Here is a 21,983-nt window from a genome sequence, read left to right as displayed (position 1 = left end):
ACCTAATTTCTATTTCATTTTAAATCAAAAGCACTGTAGCAGTACTGCACGAGCAGGCCCCCGGATTTTTTCTTTTCCTTTCCAAAGGTTAATTAGTGCTTGATTTAAAGAGCTTGGGAAGCACTGATTCACATTAGGTACTTTCATAAGAAAAAAATGAGGTGATGGGAAATCATATCAGAAGAATAAACAGAAGACCTTCTTGGCTTCTTGAGTAGTCTTCAATAAAGTGGCTGAGTCTTACTACAAAGCATAAAAGACTGAGGCAAATTTCAGAATGTACCTTTTCAGAAATCAGGAGGCAGACATTTAAAGTCTGGCTTTCAGTCAAATATTAACTGGGTCTGTATTTTTGCCTCTGTAAATGGCCGATGCAAATCATTGTCCACATAAGTTTTTACCAATTACATTTATAAATATTTCGGTTATCTCAAGATCTGATTGGGAGCATACACATGTATTTGTCATAAATTGTCCACATATAGGCTGTCCAAAGCTATGCTAGCAGTGGTTTGAATCTGCTGTTTACAATGAAAAACCAGGGCTGAGTACTGATCATATTGCCTGTTGACAAAGAAGCAAGTTACCCTATGTCAGCTGCTTCACTGCTTATACGCCAGAAAGACAATACTTAAAAAATAGGAGTTATACCATAAAAGCTGATAGAAGATAAAGTCACAAGATGAACGGAACTGTAACATGAAGTAAAGTATGGGCTTTACTCAGAGGGGTCTAACACTGTTTCTGTCCTTAATGATTTTTTTCAGAATGGCAGAGACTCATGGTTTGATGGAGAGACTGGAGAAAGCAGTGACTCGGCTTGAATCATTATTTTCAGATTCACACAGATCTGGTGGAATGGAGTGTGATGCCATCAATGGAGTCAATGGAAGTAAGTCTGTTTTTTGAAGTACCATCTCTCTGCTATTAAAAAATTGCAAGCAGTGCTCGTGTTTGCCTTGTAAGAGGGAGTGCAATCCCACCCTTTACAAATTCTGTATCAAAAGAAAGCAGTATTTTAAAAAATTAATTTAGAAATGTCATGTGACAAGCTTAGTTGTATGCATAATTCTAAATTAATATAGCCTAGAAAATTCAAGATTTGACTAGTCTCTTAAATATACTGTCCATATTTCAAGCTTTATCACTCTTTCCATTTTAGCATTTATGTTGTTGTAGGTAACTCGCCAGATGAAAATGTCTGCTTGAGCCTAATTAGCAGAAGAAATGAGACATCCCCAAAATTTACAGCATAAATATTCCTGAAGAAGTCAGCAATATAAACATTGAGTTTACCAGCTCTCTGAATTTGACAGTGCAGACCTACTTCATTTAATTGTTTAATATCCTTGATCAAATATGAGTTTGTTCATAAGCATTTTCTCACTAAGGGCTGCCAGATATCCATGGCCTTACGTTGTTCTCTCTTGAGCTCTCCCTTCTCAAGTGGATGTCCAAAGACTACATTGGAGAATACACCAAAAAAGTCTGTCTTCATTTATTCACATCATGTCACCAAATCATATTTTTTCCACTCCTTAATATTTTTGTTGTTCCTGAAATTTACAGGGTAAATAACCTTATAAACGTGGCAGTTCTAATGTTGATTGAATAGAGGTGCCCTTTCCATTCTCCAGAGCTTGTTTTTTCACCCAGAACCCCAACATGTATCCCTTTATTAACTTCGTGTCCTTTGCTTTCTGTATTCCTTGTCCCTTTCTGCATTCTCCAGAGAAGAGCGCATCCCAGCATGGGCTCAGGCGCTGTACAGAAGCTGCAGAACAAGCAGAAAGTTGCAGGCAGCTTCCTTACCGACACAGAAGCAAGGCAGTGGATGTCAGCTGCTTTATTGTCCCTGTATGCCGGCCCTTACCCTACGACACATGCAAGGGACCTTCCTCACAGGCATGTGTGCCATGGGTCCACACGCTGGCAGCTGCTGTGGAGCAGCTGACCGAGAGGAGAGCATTTCTGTGGCAGGAAGGGAGCATCTTCCAGCAGGCTGCCATAGCAGATGAGTTAGCCCCTCAGAGTACGCTTCAGTAAGAAAATGCGTCCGGTCCAGAGAAAACCTAGACAGCTGGTAAACTGTAGCAAAGTCATGGAGAAACACAATCTGTGTACAAACTGGCAAATACATCAATCACTACTAGGAAGTCTACATTTTTAAAAAATACAGGCTTTTATCCTAGAATCATAGAATCATAGAATTGTCAAGGTTGGAAAAGACCCTTAAGATCATCGAGTCCAACCGTTAACCTATCACCGCCAAGTCCATCACTATACCATGTCCTTGAGCACCACGTCTATCCGTCCTTTAAATACCTCCAGGGATGGAGACTCAACCACTTCCCTGGGCAGCCTGTTCCAATGCTTGACCGTCCTTTCAGTGAAGAAGTTTTTCCTAATGTCTAACCTAAACCTCCCCTGGCGCAGCTTGAGGCCATTTCCTCTCATCGTTTGTTACTTGGGAGAAGAGACCAACAAATGAATCCATTTAGGTGACTCTCTCTATTAATCCACAGCTCAGTATTGCAGAACCAGGGCTGCTTTCAGAACAGGAGATGAACTCACCATGCGAGGTGCTACCATGAAAATTACTATATCCTTGGCCTAACCTAAGAGCTCAATCAGGTGAAAAGATTCACCCCCCAGGGAAGCAGAGCCTTAAAACCCCAGCAGATCCCTAGAAGAAACCAACTGACAAACCTTGTTGGAGTGAGAATATAAAACACACCCGCTAGGAGACTGCAGTGAGAAGCCGAGATGAGCAGCACCACGGGGCACTTGCCAGCCTGCACCGTGTCTCCAGGCGGAGCTGTGTCACACAGGGGCTCAGGAATTAGCTTTTGCTCATGCAGTTAGGAAAGACTGTACCGGTTCTTCGGTTTGGTGCCACATTCTGTGTGCCTGTGTTCCTCTGCTTCTGCAGAGGTTCACATAACCTCCACAGCAACTGCAGAGTTGACAGTCTTACAGAACAGGTCTCTTTTTCTCCTTTAAAACTCACACTCAGCCAGAGTGTAACCTTTTTTAAGTTTCCAGTGGAAATGGAGATATATTGCTTTCTTCTACCATGACTCCCTCCCCTAAAAGACCATTCCATAATTAGAGTTATTACAAAAAATAACCTTGACTTTTCAATTAATACTGTTTCAGAAACAACAAAATAATGAGGAGGATGGGAGAACTGTACCTTTACTGTTTTCCTAAATGGCATTACAACAGCAGGACTGCAAACAAATCATTCAATTGCTCTGCACAGCCCACAGCAAATTCTAGTAAACGCTCCTGGGAGTTAGCTGTATTGAACAGTAAAAAATAGCATAGTTGCTTTCTAGTTTTGCATGGAACAATTGCTATTTGGTGAACTGCTATTTAAAACTCTGCTCTAAAGTAAAAGGTTACAATGATTCTCTTGGAGGCATACACAGATTTTGACAAAGAACATAAATGGGCTTTGGAAAGCATCTCCACCACTAAAATCTTTTGTACACTAGGTCATTTGAGGGGTTTACACACAAACACTTAATATGGAAGAAAGCCCAGAAATTCCTCAGAATTAAAGGTGAGTGACATCAAGAGAACAAAAGGAGCCTTGAAATCCCGCCTTGCTGACTAACTACATTTTTTTTTCACACAGGCCATTGCAAACTCCAATTGCCAGAGCCTTTCTTTTTTCTGTCAAGGAGCCAGATGACTCTTGTGGAACAAAGAGGGCTTTCAAGATTATGAATTTGGACACAATTGTCATATAGTGCCAAAAGGTTAAAGCAGACTCTCTGGGGAAAGCCTGGTACCTCTTCAAAGCAATCTTCAGGCTTCATTAATGAGGGAGAGAGGCTGGGAATAATTTTAACCTTGGTCTCTCAGATCCTACAGATGCCATAAATTCACACATGCGTTGCTCATGCTGGACCTGGCAAAGGTTATGAGGCATAGACAAGACATGAGGATATGTCAGGGAGTAAAGGGAGGGCTGGAAAGCATCCAAGGAAAGATTACTTTTGCTGTCTTAAAAGGTACCAAATAAAGCCATTTAGAAGCCAGGTGCATAAGAAACCGAGTCTCATCTGCATTTTCTGATTGTCCACTTTATCAGAAAACTGCTCTGTATACCACAGAGAAAACAGCATTTTTATTCCTCTGTTAGAATGCATAGCATATATGTAGTCAATGGGATGTGTCATCTAGAAGACTTGTTTGAGCTTTCTTCATCCAGTGACAGTTTTGCAAGGTCAGACAACAAAATAAGGAGATTACAAAGCCACGTCTCACTGCATAAATCCACTGTCAACCCATTCTAAAGACTCTATCTTACTGGAAATTGAATTGCTTGCTATTAAAAGCCACCAACAATACAAACATCTCCAGGAATGGGTGGGTGCTATAAAAATAGTTGTTCAGTACAGCGCAGATTCTGTTTAGGGGATAATATTTGTTTTATATACAACAGTAGAATTTTGTTAAGACAATCACGCTTATCAGGCCACTAGGCTTTTGAAGGGCTGAGAAATGTTTATTTTAGCACCTGTTATTTTAAGACAAAAGGGGCTTCCCACTACATTATACAGAGTAAATTCTCTTCATGTTCCTAGCCAAGTTCGACCAAGAGCAGGGTTTTTTTCTTTCTAGCTAGGAAAAAATCATTATACATCTTTTTTCACTGTTTTCACAAATCAATGAGTATGGCAGAAATTAAGTTGCAGCAATTTCCCGTTTCTATGGTATTTCTCCTCCATCTGCTACAAAGGAATGTCCTATGCATTATTTACTTCATGAACCCATTATAATGGAATGCTCTTCTTCTATAGGCATAGCACCATATGTTGAAGCCTTTGATAGGCTGCTGAATGGAAGTGTTGCTGAGTTTCTCAGGTACAGCAAGATTCTTGAAGGTGATGTGAAGACACATGTGAGTAGTTACTCAAATTTTCTCCTCATGATATAAGTGTACAAGTCTTGGAATCTGTGTGATCAGCCTTGGTTGCTGAGTAGAGGAGAATCTTAATAGCAGTACTCTGAATTATTAGTTCTTGTAGTAGTAATAACACACTGAGGACAGTTGGTTCAGGAAGGGCAAAAGGCTGTATGGAGTCATAAGAAGAGACTGTTCCCCTGCTACAGCACCAAAGGTTGAAGACCATAGTACGCAAAATATATAAATATTCTCAGTCACAAGCAATTTGAATTGTCCTGTTGGCTACTAAGCCCTTTGCAGGACAGGAACACAATTAAGAACACGAGTCAACAAATGAGTAGCAAACAATAGGTGGGTCTGAGCAGTGATAACTTCTTGTACTTGTCTTCTAGGCATGTGTATCATCATTCCAGTTAATTTACAGATTTTGTTCTTTTGATTGTTTGTGTTTATTACTGACATCTCTTTCATTTGGAACAACATAGCAAACTAAAAAATGAGTCAGAGATTTAAATGACCCTTTTTTACCACATATGTCACAGCAAGGAAATACTATGCTATCATTTTCATGATGAAATTACTTTGTAACCTTATAATATCTTGTGATCAGACCTTTTTTTTTTCATTTTATTTTTTAAGCCTGTCTTCTCTAAAACTGGTGGTGATAGAATGAGAAAGGATGGACTTGTCTTACCAACAGCTTACCAATACATATTTTGCAAAAAAAACACACACAAAAGAGCCAGGCTCAGTTTGAGCTGGATCTGAAGGAGTGTGAAGCTTTTGACTTTTTTCTAGTAGATCCATGCCATCAGGCCTTTCTCCATGTGTACATTTCCCAATTCATTGCAGCTGCTGCTCTACATAACAAACTCTGTAGCCAGAAAAACATGCAGTCCTACAAGCTACCGGGACTTATGCTGGAAGGCCAGCATAAATATTTTTCAAGACAGCCAAAGTAACCAGTCTACTCACAGAGCCAGAGCTCTGGAATTATTCCGTGAACTGTGTTTTCTCTGTGGTGTTATATGTTCTCATTGGTAGGGTAGAGTTTCTGACCTAGTTAGGCCTAGAAGATTGGAGGGAGTAAGGAGATCAGGCAATTCTAGAGGATCTTTTTGTTTCTAAGGAAATGCTGCACTTCCTTTTTATTTGAAAAAGCCTTTTCACCGTAACGGTTATACTATAAGCTACAATATATGTGCTTTGTTCTTAAAAGAAATTAGGGAAAAATTAATAAAGGGGGGGGGGAGGGGGTGGGAATTATCAACCTCACTGAGCAGAGAATTGCTCCCTGGAAAGGATCGGTTCTGGCTTTGGTCATTACATTCATTAGACACCGTTATTTTGCAGTTGATTTTTCAACAGTCTGGATATGAGAGATACAGAAATAGCCTTAGTACCAACCCTAAGCAGGGAAAAAATTGCATTTAACATTCTAAATGACTAAAACCTTTTTAATATACACGATCTGTAAATGTTTAAATCAGTAAGTGTATTAATTTATGCATTTGTCACTATTTGATACTCATAATTGAGTCCATATAAAAGATTATTAATAATTTATCTGACAAGGCTGTGGATAGTCCCTAGCATATTGTTGATGATAGTGTAATGCAAGCTGTGATAAGGAGTATTTGTTAGGACTATAAGATTAGACATAAACAACTTTCCCTTACATAAAGAAACCGGTGATTCTGATTGCAGCCTGCTAAATACTCTGAAATCTTAGATTCTGAATTTACAACATGAAGCAGACTGTGGTTGCCTTATGCTCATGCTTATCACTGAAGCAACATCTGTGCTTTACCTTATCAAGTGGAACAAGGAGTATTTTTCTTCTGGGTGTCTTACAGACCATGTGTCCTCAGCATTATACTTGCAGCTGCTGTCTCTTTCACATAATGAGCTGAAGGGAAGGTTGTATTTTATTTCAAAAAACACCTGTTGCCTAGAAAAACCTCACATACCTGACTGAACAGAATGGTAATATGAGAGAAAGAGAGACTTCATATTATGCTAAAGAAATGAGGGATTTAACATGATGGGTTTCGTGCTGATTGCTCTAAGGATCGTGTGGTTTGTGTTTCCGGCGAAAGGAAGAATACAGCCATAACTAGTATCTGTTGGGGAGCCCATTCCTATTTTTTCAGCGTGCTGTACTCTAAATAGTCTATTGAAAGAGAACAAAATGAAAAAGAGAACTAATAGCTAGCTTCTGGCTCTGTTAATCACAGCAGCATGGTGGATTTTACAAAGATTAGTTTATCAAAGAAGAGTTCTGCTTAGACTCAATCTTGAGAGCAGCATATTTCTTATTCAAATTATAGTACATGCAGTGGTGAATCTCTGAGGTCAACTGCATTAAAGAAACTAACCAGTTTTTAAAAGACAAGAGAGAATGGCTAGGATTTTTACTTTGTCTGTTTAAAACAGATTATCCTAAATGGCTAAGATGAGATCCTGTTCCTGTCCTGCCACTGTGGAATAAAAATCTGGTGATTATATGGGTATTTCTATGAAATACAAAGTTCCCTACAGGCACAGATGTTATGAAACCACTTTCCGCTGTCCATGTCGTAACTATAGAGCATGTGAAGTTAGTGAAAGAGTGAGCATGGCCAGGACTGCTGCCAACCAGCTGTCTTTGGCCTGACATACCAGTGTCTTGGAGGCCGTCACCAACTATTACAGGTTATAACAGCCCTGAAGCTGATTCACCATGTGTGCCAACATTGAACCATTCTTCTGTCAGAATGAGGGAAATTCAAAAGCAGTATAAAATAGCCTGTGGGTCTACAGTGCAGGCAGTTCTCTTATGCCCAGCAGATGATAGGATGGCACTGGCTGATTGCTGGATGACAGAGACATGAGTCCCATCACTTTGCCTGGATGCATCCACCACTACAGAAAATGCGCTGAGGGTGACAAAGAGCTGCCTGTGGAAGGCACAGTCAGCGTCCCAGTGAGGAAGCTGGTCAAGCAGGTTTGATGGGCTCTTTGCCCTGTCAAAGCAAAGCAAGCAAGATTTTAGAAGGCGAAGAAGCAGGTTTTCGTGATGTGTTTATTATGAGCTTCTTCACATTGTTTTTGTTTATGTGATATCTCAAGTGGTGGAATACTTTGGCTTGAGTTTGATTAATGTACCAGATGAGACATAATGATAGGAAGAGAATGTACTAGTTCTACAAGAGAAGGACAGATAACGTAAAATTTCCATATTTTAGTATTTTATGTGGTACAGAGCAGAGCAGAATTACAGCCTTCCTGTCAAACACATAAACTAATACTTGCCTTTTTTTTATTGTTTATTTGTAAAAATCTTTTAACCTCCCAACCTCACCAGTTGAAAGAACAGATTGTCTGAGTGATTCAGTTATGTTCCCTCTTCTCTCATCCAAGCTATTTAGCTTGGAAAGGAAAACTACAGAAATATGGATACCTTTTCCCTCCTCTCTTCCATCAACTTCCAGCTGCTGAAATGCAGAGCTCCGACAGACAACCAACTACATTGTGGGTTTGGAGCATTCAGAAATAAAAAGGCTGTGGGTTAGCTTGGAACTTACTGGGAGAGAGTTTAGATACAATTCATTACATGTATGACTACTCGAACAAGATAGCACGAAGCAGCAGTTCACAGCACGTTATCCAATCTGCAGGGTTCTCTGTGTGCATGCACTGACTTGTTATCATGAGCAGGGGAAGCAATGTTCACCCCACAAACATTGTTCGTATGCACATACCCACAGAGCTGCTTTCCCTTATCTATTACATGAAAGCAATGGCATTCTCCTCTCCTCCTTCCAGGCGTAGTCCATGTAAATATAGACAGACAACTGAAAGCAGGAGTTGTCTTTTATCAGGTATATATGCACTTTGCAAAGTGCAGCTCTGGTTTGGCCTATCAGTGAAGTTAAAAAATCCTGGCTTCCTCATTTTTTTTAAAGAGTAGTTATTACACGGGAAATAGCTGTATCTTGACTTTTCTTCTGAGAAACGTTGACGAATTAGTCAATGATGACTTTCATAGCCCTGAACTTTGAACAAGATGTGCTGCTGTCTGTGATACACCAAAAAACACTTTTGCACTTTATCTTACCTAATCTAAGCACAGACTATCAAACCCATTATTTGATTGACTCCTCATTAACAAGGCAATTTGCTTACAGGGCAACAGAATGCACAAGTGTACTCTCGTGTTCATCTTTTGTGCCCAGAGGCCGTGCGGTTTTAGGCATTGTGTTGAAAGTTGAATTAGAGCTCAGAGAGGAGGATGATGTCAACATGCCCAAAGAGAAGCTTGCTGTCAGGCTGCCTCTGCATTTCTGTGAGAGGTATTTTCTGCTACGTGAAATAAACACCAAACCAAGTAGCTACCGCAGGACTGAGAAAAACAGAATGCATCATAAAAAAGAATAAAAAGACAAACATTTTTTATAGCATACAAAATGCACTCAGCTTAAAGAAAGAGAGTAAGTGTAGAAAACAGTACTGCTATCCACCAAAAGTGGAAAAAAACCAAATAATCATCAACCAAAAAAGCAACCTTGGAAATCTATCAATATTAAAGTTGATTTCGTAATGCTAATTCAGCTATATTTCTCACCCTGTATTTGTACTACAAGATACTTCATAACATAAGCAATAAAGAATGTTCACTTCAATATGACAAGAAAGATGGAAATGCAATATACACAATGTAGCCAAGTGGTTAATCCAGAAAAAGTATCATTTTTAGGAACTTTACAACTTTTGATTGCTCTGTTCCAAAGGGCGACTTCACTTGTGGCCTAGGGATTGGATCTGGCTTTCAAAACAAGCAGGATTTATTGGGTCAGGTGCAGCGGTGTGCAGACATGGTTGCACCTGTCTGACTGTGAGACACCTGGTTGGGAATAAAGATGGCTCCTGAGCATGAAGAACCTGTTCGTTGTGAGTCCAGACCAACACCCCCTGAAAAAGCGGGAGTTTTTCCATTAATTTTGATGGGAGCTGGATCAGGTTGTTAGTTTCTTGGCACTGACGTTGCAGTAAATACCACTTGCTTTTCTTCTTATTTAAAAAGGCAAGGAAGAGACAAAAGTCAAGCAGACTCTATTGAAAAATACCACGAAAATACGCCATGGTGGCCAATACTGGGTATTTAGTTATGTGTTGCTGGCACGAGAAACATGCACCTGTAAACTTAGGGTGGTGGTGGTGGGAATATATAACGAGAACGTTCCATATGGCATTCCCTCAGTCAGAAACATAAGAAATCAGAAACACAAACAGTCAAGGCTGTCAACAGTTCTTGATAACCTGTTTTCATGGGGCTTCTTTGCATATGGAGTAGCTCCTGACTAAACCCATAAGCAGCTATGTTGATTTCAAAGTAGTGCAGTTGATCAGGGACCATTTTTTGGGTAAGGGTCTAAAACTGTTGGCCCCTAAAAGCAGGGATGATATCTGTAGGTGGTTACCCAGTACAATGGGATTTTCTGATCTCCAAAGGATGCCAGGAAAAAGGTATCATCAGAATGATTTGAGTGGGAAACCTTATGTGCAATGGGAAACCAAAGAAAACTCCATCATGTTTGCCCAAGAAAATGTTAAAAGATAATTTGCTCATATGAAAAAACTTCCTATAGTGAAGGGTTCTTTAATCGACCAGATGAATTCAGAATAATATCCGGTATTCAGACTAGATTTAAGTTCCATGTTTTGCCAATTAATTTCATTAATGATTGGAGCAATTAATCAAGGCATACATTATATTTTTAGCCATTTGAAGTGTAAATCAGAACCGATCATATGCTCTTATGCTCATGCTAAGATCATATGCTCTTATTAGCTCATGCTAATTTTGCTGTCCTCTAAAAATTTTTCACTGAAGCCCTTTAAGAGCAAAGTTGAGTCTACTGACAGGAAACCAGTTTTTCTTGGTGGTTTTCCAGGAGAAGTAGCATACAGACCTAGAGGCATAAGTGCCCCACAGGTTGAAAACCACTGCATCAGCTTAAGCAAAAATCATAAGGTGATAAAATTACATGGCTGAATTAGCTAGCTAAATGACAGGTAGCTTTAGTGTGTGGACCAGCTGCACTCACAGCCACAAATACAGTGTGCGAGTGTCTCAATGAGCCTGTTGCAAAGTCATGGCGTAGGACACTTGCCAGTGTAAAGTAGGCAGAAACTTATTAGGGAGGATTGGAGACGTGGAGCTGGCGCAGATCCAAGGTCCATGAGGAAGCCTTGATAAGGTAATCAGACTTTTTACTTTTCTCTCTGATTCAAAGCAGTCCAGGGTTGGGAGGGCATAGGTGGCAGTCATTTCAGGCACTCAACCTTGGAACAGCGAGGTCTGTGGTTCTTACAGCAGTAATTTCCAGTGAACCACTGGCAAATTAAACTATCTTGATCCATCAGGAAAACGAAGACGGATGAGCAGAGAGACAGTATGCCTGCTTTTGTCATCAGCCTGAACCTCTTGTGACTGAAAACTGTCATTACTGGCATCGGTGCTCATGGTTCTTATTTCTCTTGTGAAGAATTATGATTTTTCAAGTCAGAGTGGTAACATTATTTAAGCCCATTTATTTCAAGCTGAGAAATCTACATTCATGAATGTTCTTTTTTTTTTAACATTTTTTTGTGTTTTGGGACACACGTCTTCCATGCTTGATTGATGTCATTTGTTGATACAGGCTATGAGCAAGGCTTTTAATAATTTTCAGTCTCATTCTTTCTGAAAAGCACGTGCACACTCTTTTCACTCATCCTGCCTCCCCATCCCTGACCTGCTTTTATTTTGCTAGTTGGTGGTTGCAACTGTTTTGAGTGTATAGAAATGCTGGGCTTGGAAACTGAGAAGGCTGTTCATTGTAGTCAGCAAAAAACCAAACAATGAGCTCAGAATCTGGCTCTTCAGTCAGTTTCTAGTAAAAAGGAGTTCAGTGAATAATGAGAATTAAGCCACAAGGGAAACCAGTGCGCGGTTTCAATGTTGTTTTAAATAAGCTGGGAGTGCTGTCAGGAATGATGAGGGTAGAATGTGGCCACGAATGTGTATTGTCTCTTTTTATCCAGTATGAATTGCATGATCAATATGGCCAGATTTCTGAATATTGAAGAGTCCATTAGGATAAATTAAACCATGTCACTGTCACTGCTAACTTCTGTTAGTCTATTGACATCCATAAATTGACCTATATATTTCCATAATTAATCTGAACTGCAAAGCAGTTTTATTTTTGCTATTTTGTTTCATAAGTTTAATTGTATGTTTTATTCTAAAACCCAGAGCTATAATAAAAAGATTGGTTTAGGAACCTGAAGTAGGTCTTCGAGGCTGAAATATTTCTTTCTTGTTGCTTTAATACACGTTGTGTTTAAAATAACACCTTAGGTCAGATCTCCTTTTCAGTCACATCACTGTGCATGTAGATAACTACCTTGCCTTTCAGAGAGGCTGAGGCCCCCTCTCCAAGTAAATGTAGGCTTTTGGTATTTAGCACCTCTGAAAAGGAAAGCATGGTTCAGGTGGGAAGAAGCCTTAAATATCATTATAGATGTGTCAGCTTTAAGCTTTGAACTTCCTTCCACGTTAGCACATCTTGCTTGGGGTCTGGGATTCTTTCAAGGTGATAAAAGTGGAAGTGAAGTTACAAGGAGACAGATTCTGGCACTTTTAACCTTTGAGTTGCTTTCAGGCAGCTCAGTGGGACTACTCGCAGAATGAGGCGGGCAATGTCACCAGTTGTCCTAAAGTGTGTGAGAGACAGAACATACACAATATATTCATTTCAATATAAGAACCTATTTATCCAAGCTTTCTCTCTAAAGACTGTGAAATTTCTTAGAAATGGATGGTTCTCCGGTCTTTATATCAGGGAATTTGGTATTTGTCAGACACAGAAAGTCAAGAAATCAGCTCCTCAGTAGGGTGCCCAGTGAACACTGCCAAAAGAATATTTATGAAGTGAATCTCAACAAGTGCTGTAACCTTTTTAATTTACAGAGATAAGCATCTGGAGTTCTTAGAACTTGTATTTGTTAAATCAGGGACACATGAATGATATCCTAAACCTGTGAAAGCATAAAGCCTTTTCTGAAATTTCCTGAGCATGGATTTGGTCCTTGACTGAGAAGGGCTTCTGAGAGAATAGCTGGGGATAGAGAGTGGGACTGCTTAGCAGCAGACCCCAGGGGCAAATCAGCCCGTCAGAGAAATAACCAGAGTGCCTGGGTGCCAGGGTGCTTTCTATCTATCTACTCTCCCCAATTCTGATTCCAAAAAAATTACAACTTTGTCATGGCATAACCTTTGACATGTGATACAAAGGATATTCCCGTAATGTCATCAGTTAAATGAATCCCCCCTGGAAAATTGCATACTCTTCTGAGTTGTCATTCTTTTACAGTGTTAGCCTTTCACCTCAGGAGTCCTGGGGACAACTTGGATGCAGGTCAAAAACAACTGATCACTATTTGCTGTTAACTCATACTCTAAAGCTCATAAAATATACTATGACAGTCTTTGGTTATTAGAAGCTCCAACCAACAATGGTGGCCTAGTATAGATTTTAGTGATGTATCCTCTGCACTGTAGAAAAGCCATTTGTTCTCATGATGTTTTTATGTTTGTTCTTAAAATGTTTGGCTGTTTTTATCAGCTTTTTTTTTCTATGGTTATCACTAATTAGATATTTCAAAGGCAGAACTTGACAGCACAAATTCTGCATAGCCGACAATCAATTTTGGGGATGTCCGGTCTATAGATAAGCACCAGGGACTGGAAAATCAGGTGTTGCAATGTGCCAATAGCATCTTTTCCTTCTACTGATGTGGAATCCTTTAAATGTAGATCCATGACTGTATGCTGTGCAATGAGGTGGCTTTGAAATCTCCAGCAGGTGACTGACTCCTTACAGAAGACAGCAGTCTGCAATGTAAATGGCAAACCTGAATTCTTGAACATCTTCAAAACTGTTCAGAAAAGGAAGGTATTGAAAACAAAAAAACCTCTTAGTCTGTAAATAGACCACATCTTCAGTAATGTGTGGACTATTTATTTTTGCACACAATTCTCAATATTTTTCTATGCTGAATCTTCTGGAATCCCTAACTATCAATACACTACCTGTGTTTTTGGAACTTCCATGCAAAAGTTGAAATGAACAGAGGTCAAGAGAGTTGCAGATTTTTGGCTGTTGTAAAAGACATTCATGAAGAATTTGTGAATCTGGAAGATAGAAAAGCAGCCTGAGCTTTAGGAGAGCTTCAGCTAGTCTGGAGCTCTGGTCTGGACTTGCTCTTCTTCACTGGTGGGTGGAGGTTATTAGAGATGTTTTTGGAGAATGGGATCTCCTACTGTTTCACTTGGCAGTCATCAGTAGCCGCAATGGCCCAGCAGCCAGATATTTATATCTGTTTGAAACAGTGACAGACGAACAAAATAACTGACTGCTTCTGCTACCAAGATTAATAATTAATTATTTAACAAAGCTGACATTTAAATAGTATTCATTAGGTTTTAAAGTTAACTATGCCTTGAGATCAATCAGAACAGTTCATGTCACTCGAAACCGGGAGAGCTTAGAGGAAATTCTGGAACACTCGGGCAGATTTTAGTGGTGCAAAGGATGCAGAACCTGTATAATCTTTATCCAAGGCAATAATTTTGTAATTAATGTAAAAGCAACTGTTGTGGCTTTAAATACCCCTTTACTCCAGTACATCTGTACAGTTCATGTTTCATATGGAGAACTAAAATGTCAAATAGATGAGCAACGATTTACCCCAAACAATTCTATCCGTCTTATGTCATTAGCACTGAAAGATCTTTAAGACTAACATGGTTTGAGCTCCACCAGAGGTAAGAGCTGTAAGAGCTCTGAGTGGTTTAAGTCACAGTCAAGCTTACTGAAAGGTGAAGTTAATGAACCTAGATACAGATGCTACTCTGGAACAACAAATAAGTAATAGTGGCTAGCACTGTGCACAGTTACATGACACAGTGTTTAATGCACTGGCTGATATGAACTGCTAGAGAGACCAGCACTGATATAACCTTAGATTGGTACTGGACAGGCAGTAGCAATGCTGAGAAATTTTAGCAAAAATTCCCTAATATAGACATAGCCATGGAGGCTGAAAAACACTAAAAAAACCCACTAATAGAGGACAGCTGATTGGTGGTAGTCAAATGTATCTATCTGAAAATAGAAAAGAAAATATCTGGGGTCGTGTCTGGCTCCAGCAAAATCAATGGCAAATCTCCCATTGACTTCAATTTTGACTAGAATTTCAACCCTGTTTTCTGCATGGACCAGCAAGAGAAAGGTGACAGTTTTTTTCTTTCTTTCCTTTTCCTTTTCCAGTATAAAGTGCTCTGATTGGAGAACTGCCACTGACTCTTCAGCATTTGGCCCAGTTTTAAAAAAATCTCTATCAGCCAGCTAGCTGTACAAAATAAATACTGTCTCTTCAGCTGGCCTGGATAGTTTCTATGGCAGCCCCATACTTAATCTAAACTTCATTCTTTTCTTTTTCCATTTCTTGCTTCTCCCTTCAAGCCACCAGCCACTTCACCACTTCACTTTGAAGAGGCTCTTGAAAGCAGAATGTAAAAGACAAAGTGTTTCTCTTCCTCTGGCAGCACTGTCCCTTTTAGAGAAAGACTGGGGTCTTTGCTCAGAACAGTGAAGCTCCATCTGTAGTTGGCATTTGCTGTCAGTCATTGTGTCTTTTGCTAAACCCAAAGGACCCCAAATTATTTCTGCAGAAACTACAATTAGAACTCTGGACCACTAAATCCCAATTCTTTTCCCTCATGTCCTCTTACTATTTTGTTTCAGAATAAAGTCATTAAGTATATTTTGGAAATCCAAAATGTACACAGAGCTGTATTTTGATTTGCAAATTATCACTGTTAATGTTTGCCTGTATATATGTGCAGATGTGTATTATTCTCTAACAAGAGAAGTCCAGCGGATTCTGATATTTACATTATGCTTTTCAGTGCTATGGCTCTGAGGAAATACATTATTAAATATAATAACATTTGACAAATTTAATATTATCAGGTCAATAGGGTAATTTTCTTGCCTAAATTTCATTAGGAAATCCTTTGTTCGTTTCCCTTCTATTTAGTTTTACTATTTTTTTCAAAGACTGAATTTACTTGTAACTTGAGATCTGAATGCGTGTGCCTGTGTCTTCTTGTAGTTTGCCAAACTGTTGTCACATAAATAATATTTATATTTATTAGTGCTTGGATACCAGAGTGATGGGCAACTTAGATTGAATAAAACATTTAAAATGAGAAAGAGAGAGATCCTAAAATCACATCTCCTCTGGAGAACTGAACTTTGCTAGAGCAAACTGGTAGTTTAAGCTTCGGGTTCAGTGCCTCTATGTCTGCTCAGTCTGAAACAGTGCAAGTTTGGGTGGAATCCATACTCTACTTCAAACAGGCCAGAAGCATTTTCATCATTAGACATCTCTGACAGAGCCTCTGGCAATTTTTCAAGCAGTGGCTTCTGGGAAATAGCAAAAGTTGGCATTGTCTTGTGACTGAGAAGGTTAAACCAGTTGCTATTAAAGAGATGATTTCTAAATATGTATGATTCCTCCATTAACTTCGGCAGGCTTAACTGTAAAGAAGCCTGTCCGTGCTGTTACTGCGATGGTGACGGAGAGGTCACTCACTGTAGTCAGCCACGGGTTTCAACTGGCATGGAATTGGGCTGACATTGCATACATGGCAGACTTTGGCTCTTCCAACCATTATCAATCATCACCTAAGTCAGCTATCAAACACACCTGAGGCAAAGGATTAAGACACCTTATTCCACACTTTACTGATGGGGAAACTGAAGTGGTGAATGGAACACCACACAGTTCTGGCATTCAGGTCCAGTCACAGCCATCTCCTCCAGCCTCTAAAAACAAAGTAGGAAATGCTTTGAGGAACTTGCTTCCTTCAAAATATTCACCTCAGCTGAGGAATCTGTCTGATGATTGCTGTGTCCCTGCATAATCCCAAGAATGCCAAAAGGATTACCCAACGTTTTTAGATATCAATTATCTGTTGCTCCAAAACATGCCCATTTCTATCTGCAGAGAGATGTGTGCCAGTTTGTGTTCTAGTCTACTCTGATAAATTTACTCATGATTCCCATGCATTTTTGACACTCAGGCTTCATTACTGTCATTCATTATGACTAGAAAGAGTTTCAGCTGATTTGTTCTGTGGCAATCTTTCGACTGAGCTGCACAAGTTGTTGAGAAAAATCCTCCTGGTCCATTTTCACTCATTAGTCTTCACTGGATATGGGGGTCTAATGAAAGAGTCGTGTCCCTATAAAAAATAGTGCTGTCTGCTTAGTTACACAGCCTGCCTGCTAAATAGGAGGAGGTAGCAATGAAGTGTCACATTTCAAAGACTACAAGAAAGAATTGTAAGGGTGATAGACTGAACTAATGCATTCTTAATGAGAAGAAACTCTTCTGTTACTTTGATGGGATGCATTGAAAGATTTCTTAAAGACAGCTCCCAGACATTTTGAGAAAGGGGCCTTGGCCACACTCTGCAGTAGAGAAGGAGGAGTAATAAACATAGAGTAATATATGTCTGGAGAAGTACATCCTGATTCCACATCCAACAATAGTTTTAACATTGGTCAGATGAGCAAGACACATGTATGAGGCATACTCAAGGAACGTCAGTCTTTTAGGAACATCAGTGTACATCGTCCAGCAGTCTGTCTCCAGCTCTGACCAAATTCCAGTGCTTCAGAAGAAAGAGGTGAAAAATCAGACAAGAAACCAGTTGTTACTTAGTACTCTGAGTGGAGAAAAAAGTCCTCCTCAGCCTCCGCGAGTGACCAGTGGGAACCCAAAAGCATGGATTTAATGCAGTGTAAACAAAGTGCCAAACAGACACATTTTTCAAACCGCATTGATGCTACCAGCTCAGTATATGTTCAAGAACTCACAAAACAATCTTAATTTTCTATATCTAAGAGCACTTTGCTCATGTTTTATGATCTGTTTGATCAGCATTTAAAGATCTATCTTAAAATAATGCTGGTTCTTTGTAGGAATTTGGAAGATCCCTTCTGAACATCACTTTTTGGATAGTTAGAAATCTTTTAAATTGAGACTATGATTACTCATGACCCAGTTTACAGACCTGTGATCCTATGCTGACGCTACCATTTTCTTCCTTCTCTGTTACTTACATTCTGTATGAGAAAGAATCATCATATTCCTCAGCCACTGTGTTGCCAAGCAAAACAAGTGAAATTTAAAATTTATCTTTGTATGACAGATACTCATTGCTCTCAACATCCAAACAGGTTTTCTCTGCATAAATTCTGATTTAAGCCCATCTTAAATACAGATGACTAGCACTTTACACAGAATTCCAGAGGAGGTCCTCTCCAGTGGTACTGACACTTCTGTAGCTCTACTAAAAATATTTTGCCATATCCATTGTAGAACTGCATAAGCTCTTCCCACAAAGCCACCTTCCTGGCTTTTATACTTGCATTTTCCAGTCTTCAGCATTTCCAATTAATCAGTTCCATGTTTACACCCAAAATTATGCATTGTTTTAAAGGGACGGGGGAGGACTGCTAAATTTTATCCTATTCATATTACCTGTGCCAGCAAAGTTGTCTTACTCTTCTCAGGTGATGAGCGAGTCCTTCTCAACAACATTAAAACCTCCTAACTTTGTGTTGCCCATTAATTTTATGAGTGCACACCTAATTCTTGCTCTTAGGACACTAATAAACATATTGATAGTTCCTAAAACTAATCCCTGAGAAACACAACTAGCAACTTTCCTCCTCTCAAATAACACCACCTGTAATATACCCTATTGTTGTCTCTGTTTATCCAGCTTCTTATCCAATTTAAGAGTTTTTATACTGAATTGCATCATTTCCACTTAAAGTATGAGTTTCCTATGAGGACCCGCAATAAGCATTTTATATAATATCTAAATATACTAGATCTGACATGTTAACCTGGTCTAAGAAACCAAAAACTCTAAACAATCCCCAAAAGTAATGATTTTAATTACAGATAATCCCATTGTAATTTCTCCCATTTTTAATTTTCATATGTGTTTTTAATCACTCATTTCAAATCCGTTCTAAATGTGCACAGTGCTGAAGTCAAACTAACAGCCATGAAATCAACCTGACGTACTTTTTCCCCCTCTTCTTGGGCATATTTGCCCAATGCATCATTGCATACCCCTGTCATCTGGTGCTATCTCCGGATGATATCTATTTAAAATCTTTTCTACTTGTGCTTCCATCTGCCAGTGTCTTCAGTACACTAGAACGAAGATAATATGGACCCAATGATATTGTCACACTAAGCTACATATATTTGACTTCCCTTTCAAATCATGTAATTCCCATTGATTTATCGTCATTCTCCTTAGCTATCCTTTCAATATCTTCATGTACATCAACTTCCTTGAAATTAGGGAAAAGCATTTATTCAACAACAGGTAAGCTCTACATCAAGAATAATGTAGGCATGCCCAACTTACCCTTCAGGACACTGCCACGGCCTCACTTCATTGCTTTATTTCTTTATTGTTCAAGTAGCTAAAAAAAATACGGCTTTGTTTTACTTTTCTGTGCAAGGTACAGTTCAGCAAGGCCTTTATCCATCATCATTCCTTTGCTTCTGTATTTTATAATGCCTGAAAAAAAGTTCTCCTTGATAATCAAGGCCTCTTCTCACTCTTTGGGCGTTTTGTACCTATTCTTAGTGTCTTGCTTTTGTTATTTATACATTCAGAGACTCTAGCCCTTTCCTACAATTTCTCCCTCCTGCCCAGCATGCACAGACTATTTCCATTCTTAATGTAAATCCATCCTTTCCTTCATTCAAATCATTAAGTTCCTCATGCCAGTCATCTTCATTCACTAATTTTTCTATTTTCTAAAAGTTTGGCATTCTAAAATACCAAGCCTTAGCTATAGATTTATTTTTGTGCATCTTGCAATTTAAGAAGAACCGAACCCATTCATAATCACTTCCTCCTAGAACATTGGTTTTCGGTCAGCTGTTCTGCAAGATCCTCCTCACACAAAAAAACTAAGCTTAAAATAGCACACACTTTGTTGTTTTATGAATTTCTGTACCAAAAAGTCAGTCTTCTGAAGTGTCTAAGAATATCTAAACCTTGCTATTATTGATGGTATTTACGTCTATGTCTGGAAAATTTAAGTCTCCTATGCTCATACAATTTCCCTTATTATTTATTTCTTTACCTATTTATAGAGATGATTACCCTCTTCCAAATCTCAGCCTGTCAGACCATAATATCCCCTTCTCCCCAAATACTGTCCAAGTTGGGCCTCTTTTACCATCTTCCTTTCAGTGATTTTCATCCTAACAGATGATGTTTTATTCATGCCATCACATTTTAAGATGAATAAACACAATTTGGCTGTTTTACTTTGCTACAACTTCAAATTTCCTGACTTTTATGTATTTTAAGTTGCATCCACATAGGCCCGTATATAAAATTTTCCTTGTTTTCTTTTTAGATTGAAGAAACCCCAAGGAAAAACAGCATGAGCTTCCCCACCCTTTCACAAAGTGATTATAAATGTACCTATTCAGATTAACTTAACAGCATTTGGTTTGGTTTTTATTTAGCAATATACACTAGTTATGAATAGTTCTTTTCTGTACCAATAATGCTTTCTCCTAGTCACTACTCATCCACTTGAATGAGGTATAGGTCATACTGAAACAGCGATTAGATTCTAATCAAGGTACATCATTCATAATGTACAGAAAATGAGTAGTGTTCAAAAAAACCAAAAAGACCAGAAATTTGAACAGTAAGGAACACTGGGGAGTGTAGAGATTTACCTCCCATTCACACTGTTAGCATGTAAACATGCTGTCAGATGCAGCTTTAACCCAAATTCTAGAGTTCTGTGGGGGAAAATTGCCCCAAAATCTTCAGCCACCATCTCTCATAGCCATCGATCTTAGGGTCTGCTCACAGAGGACAGGCAAGGAATGAATTACAGCATAGTCGCTCAGCAAATATGCCAAGCTCAACTCTTCTTAAAGATCACTACAGTTCAACAGAAAGTTTGCAGGTTGCTGTTCTCAGCGGTAATAAGTTGTTGTCATGCACCTGAGTATAAACCTCGCCATTAAGATGCCTAGACATTCTCTGAAGTGTTAAAATTAAGTCCTTCTGTGACTAATGTTATAAGTGATAACAAAAAGATTGCATATTAACTCGTTTTACTTCCTATCTGAAGAAGATAGGGAACTTAACCTTAGATTTCAAAAAAATTTATAGCTAAGCCAGTACTGTAATACATTTCTTCCAGTCAGTGTTGCTGTGATTTAGATGAGAAGCAGCAAGAAAGATTTGAGCTGTCACACTTGACTTTGAGCTGCCAAGAAGAGGTATTGGAGGTTACAGGCTAAGGTTTAATTTATATTCCTCCTTTTGTTACAGGCAGAGATGGTACGTGCTGCTTTCCAAGCGCAGAGATCTTTCCTGGTGTTAGCATCTCAATGTCAAGAGCCTCAAGAGGTAAGAAAAGTGACCTAGCGTTTCAAGAGGCAGTGTATTAAAAAGGCTGTGTTCCCATATGTTTAATATCAATCCCTGCATTTGCTTTTATTTGTTACTTTATTTATACAGTGCACTTAGAGGCTTGCTTTCAGTGTTATTAGCATGGCACTGTAATAATCAGAAAGTCATAGTTCAGGGTTAAGAACCTTTTCTGTACCAATCTATATAAGATCGTTGAAGAAACCAAAGGAGATTTCCACTTTACGGCTGTGTGATCAGTGTTTCTCTGGAAGCTGGAAATGCCATGGAGTAGAATGACTTTTTGCTAGCCCCCCAGGGATGCTATATGACAGACTTTGAAGTCAGGGGATAAGCTAGTGAGAGAAAAATCAGTCCTGGCCCATAGACTCAGTATTCGCCAAGCTGAGGTCCAGGTTAGGCCAATTCTGGAAGGAAGGCAAAACACTTTGTCAAGAAAATGAAAAAAACAATTTCTATCAA

General features: G+C 39.1%; 1 protein-coding gene across 1 annotated transcript in view; it reads left to right on the top strand.

Annotated features, from left to right (window-relative positions):
• Positions 1-21,983, top strand: part of CAP2 (cyclase associated actin cytoskeleton regulatory protein 2) — a 69,425-nt gene that overhangs the window by 10,738 nt on the left and 36,704 nt on the right. The window contains exons 2-4 of the mRNA XM_082310999.1: positions 768-892; positions 4,815-4,915; positions 21,423-21,500. Of these exons, the coding sequence (XP_082167125.1) occupies positions 769-892; positions 4,815-4,915; positions 21,423-21,500 (303 nt within the window). The 5' untranslated portion in view covers position 768. The remainder of the gene's footprint in view (positions 1-767; positions 893-4,814; positions 4,916-21,422; positions 21,501-21,983) is intronic.

The sequence above is a fragment of the Platalea leucorodia genome (genome assembly GCF_965183815.1).
Source record: "Platalea leucorodia genome assembly, chromosome: 1".
Lineage (NCBI taxonomy): Eukaryota > Metazoa > Chordata > Aves > Pelecaniformes > Threskiornithidae > Platalea > Platalea leucorodia.
This window is presented reverse-complemented; position numbering and strand designations above follow the sequence as displayed.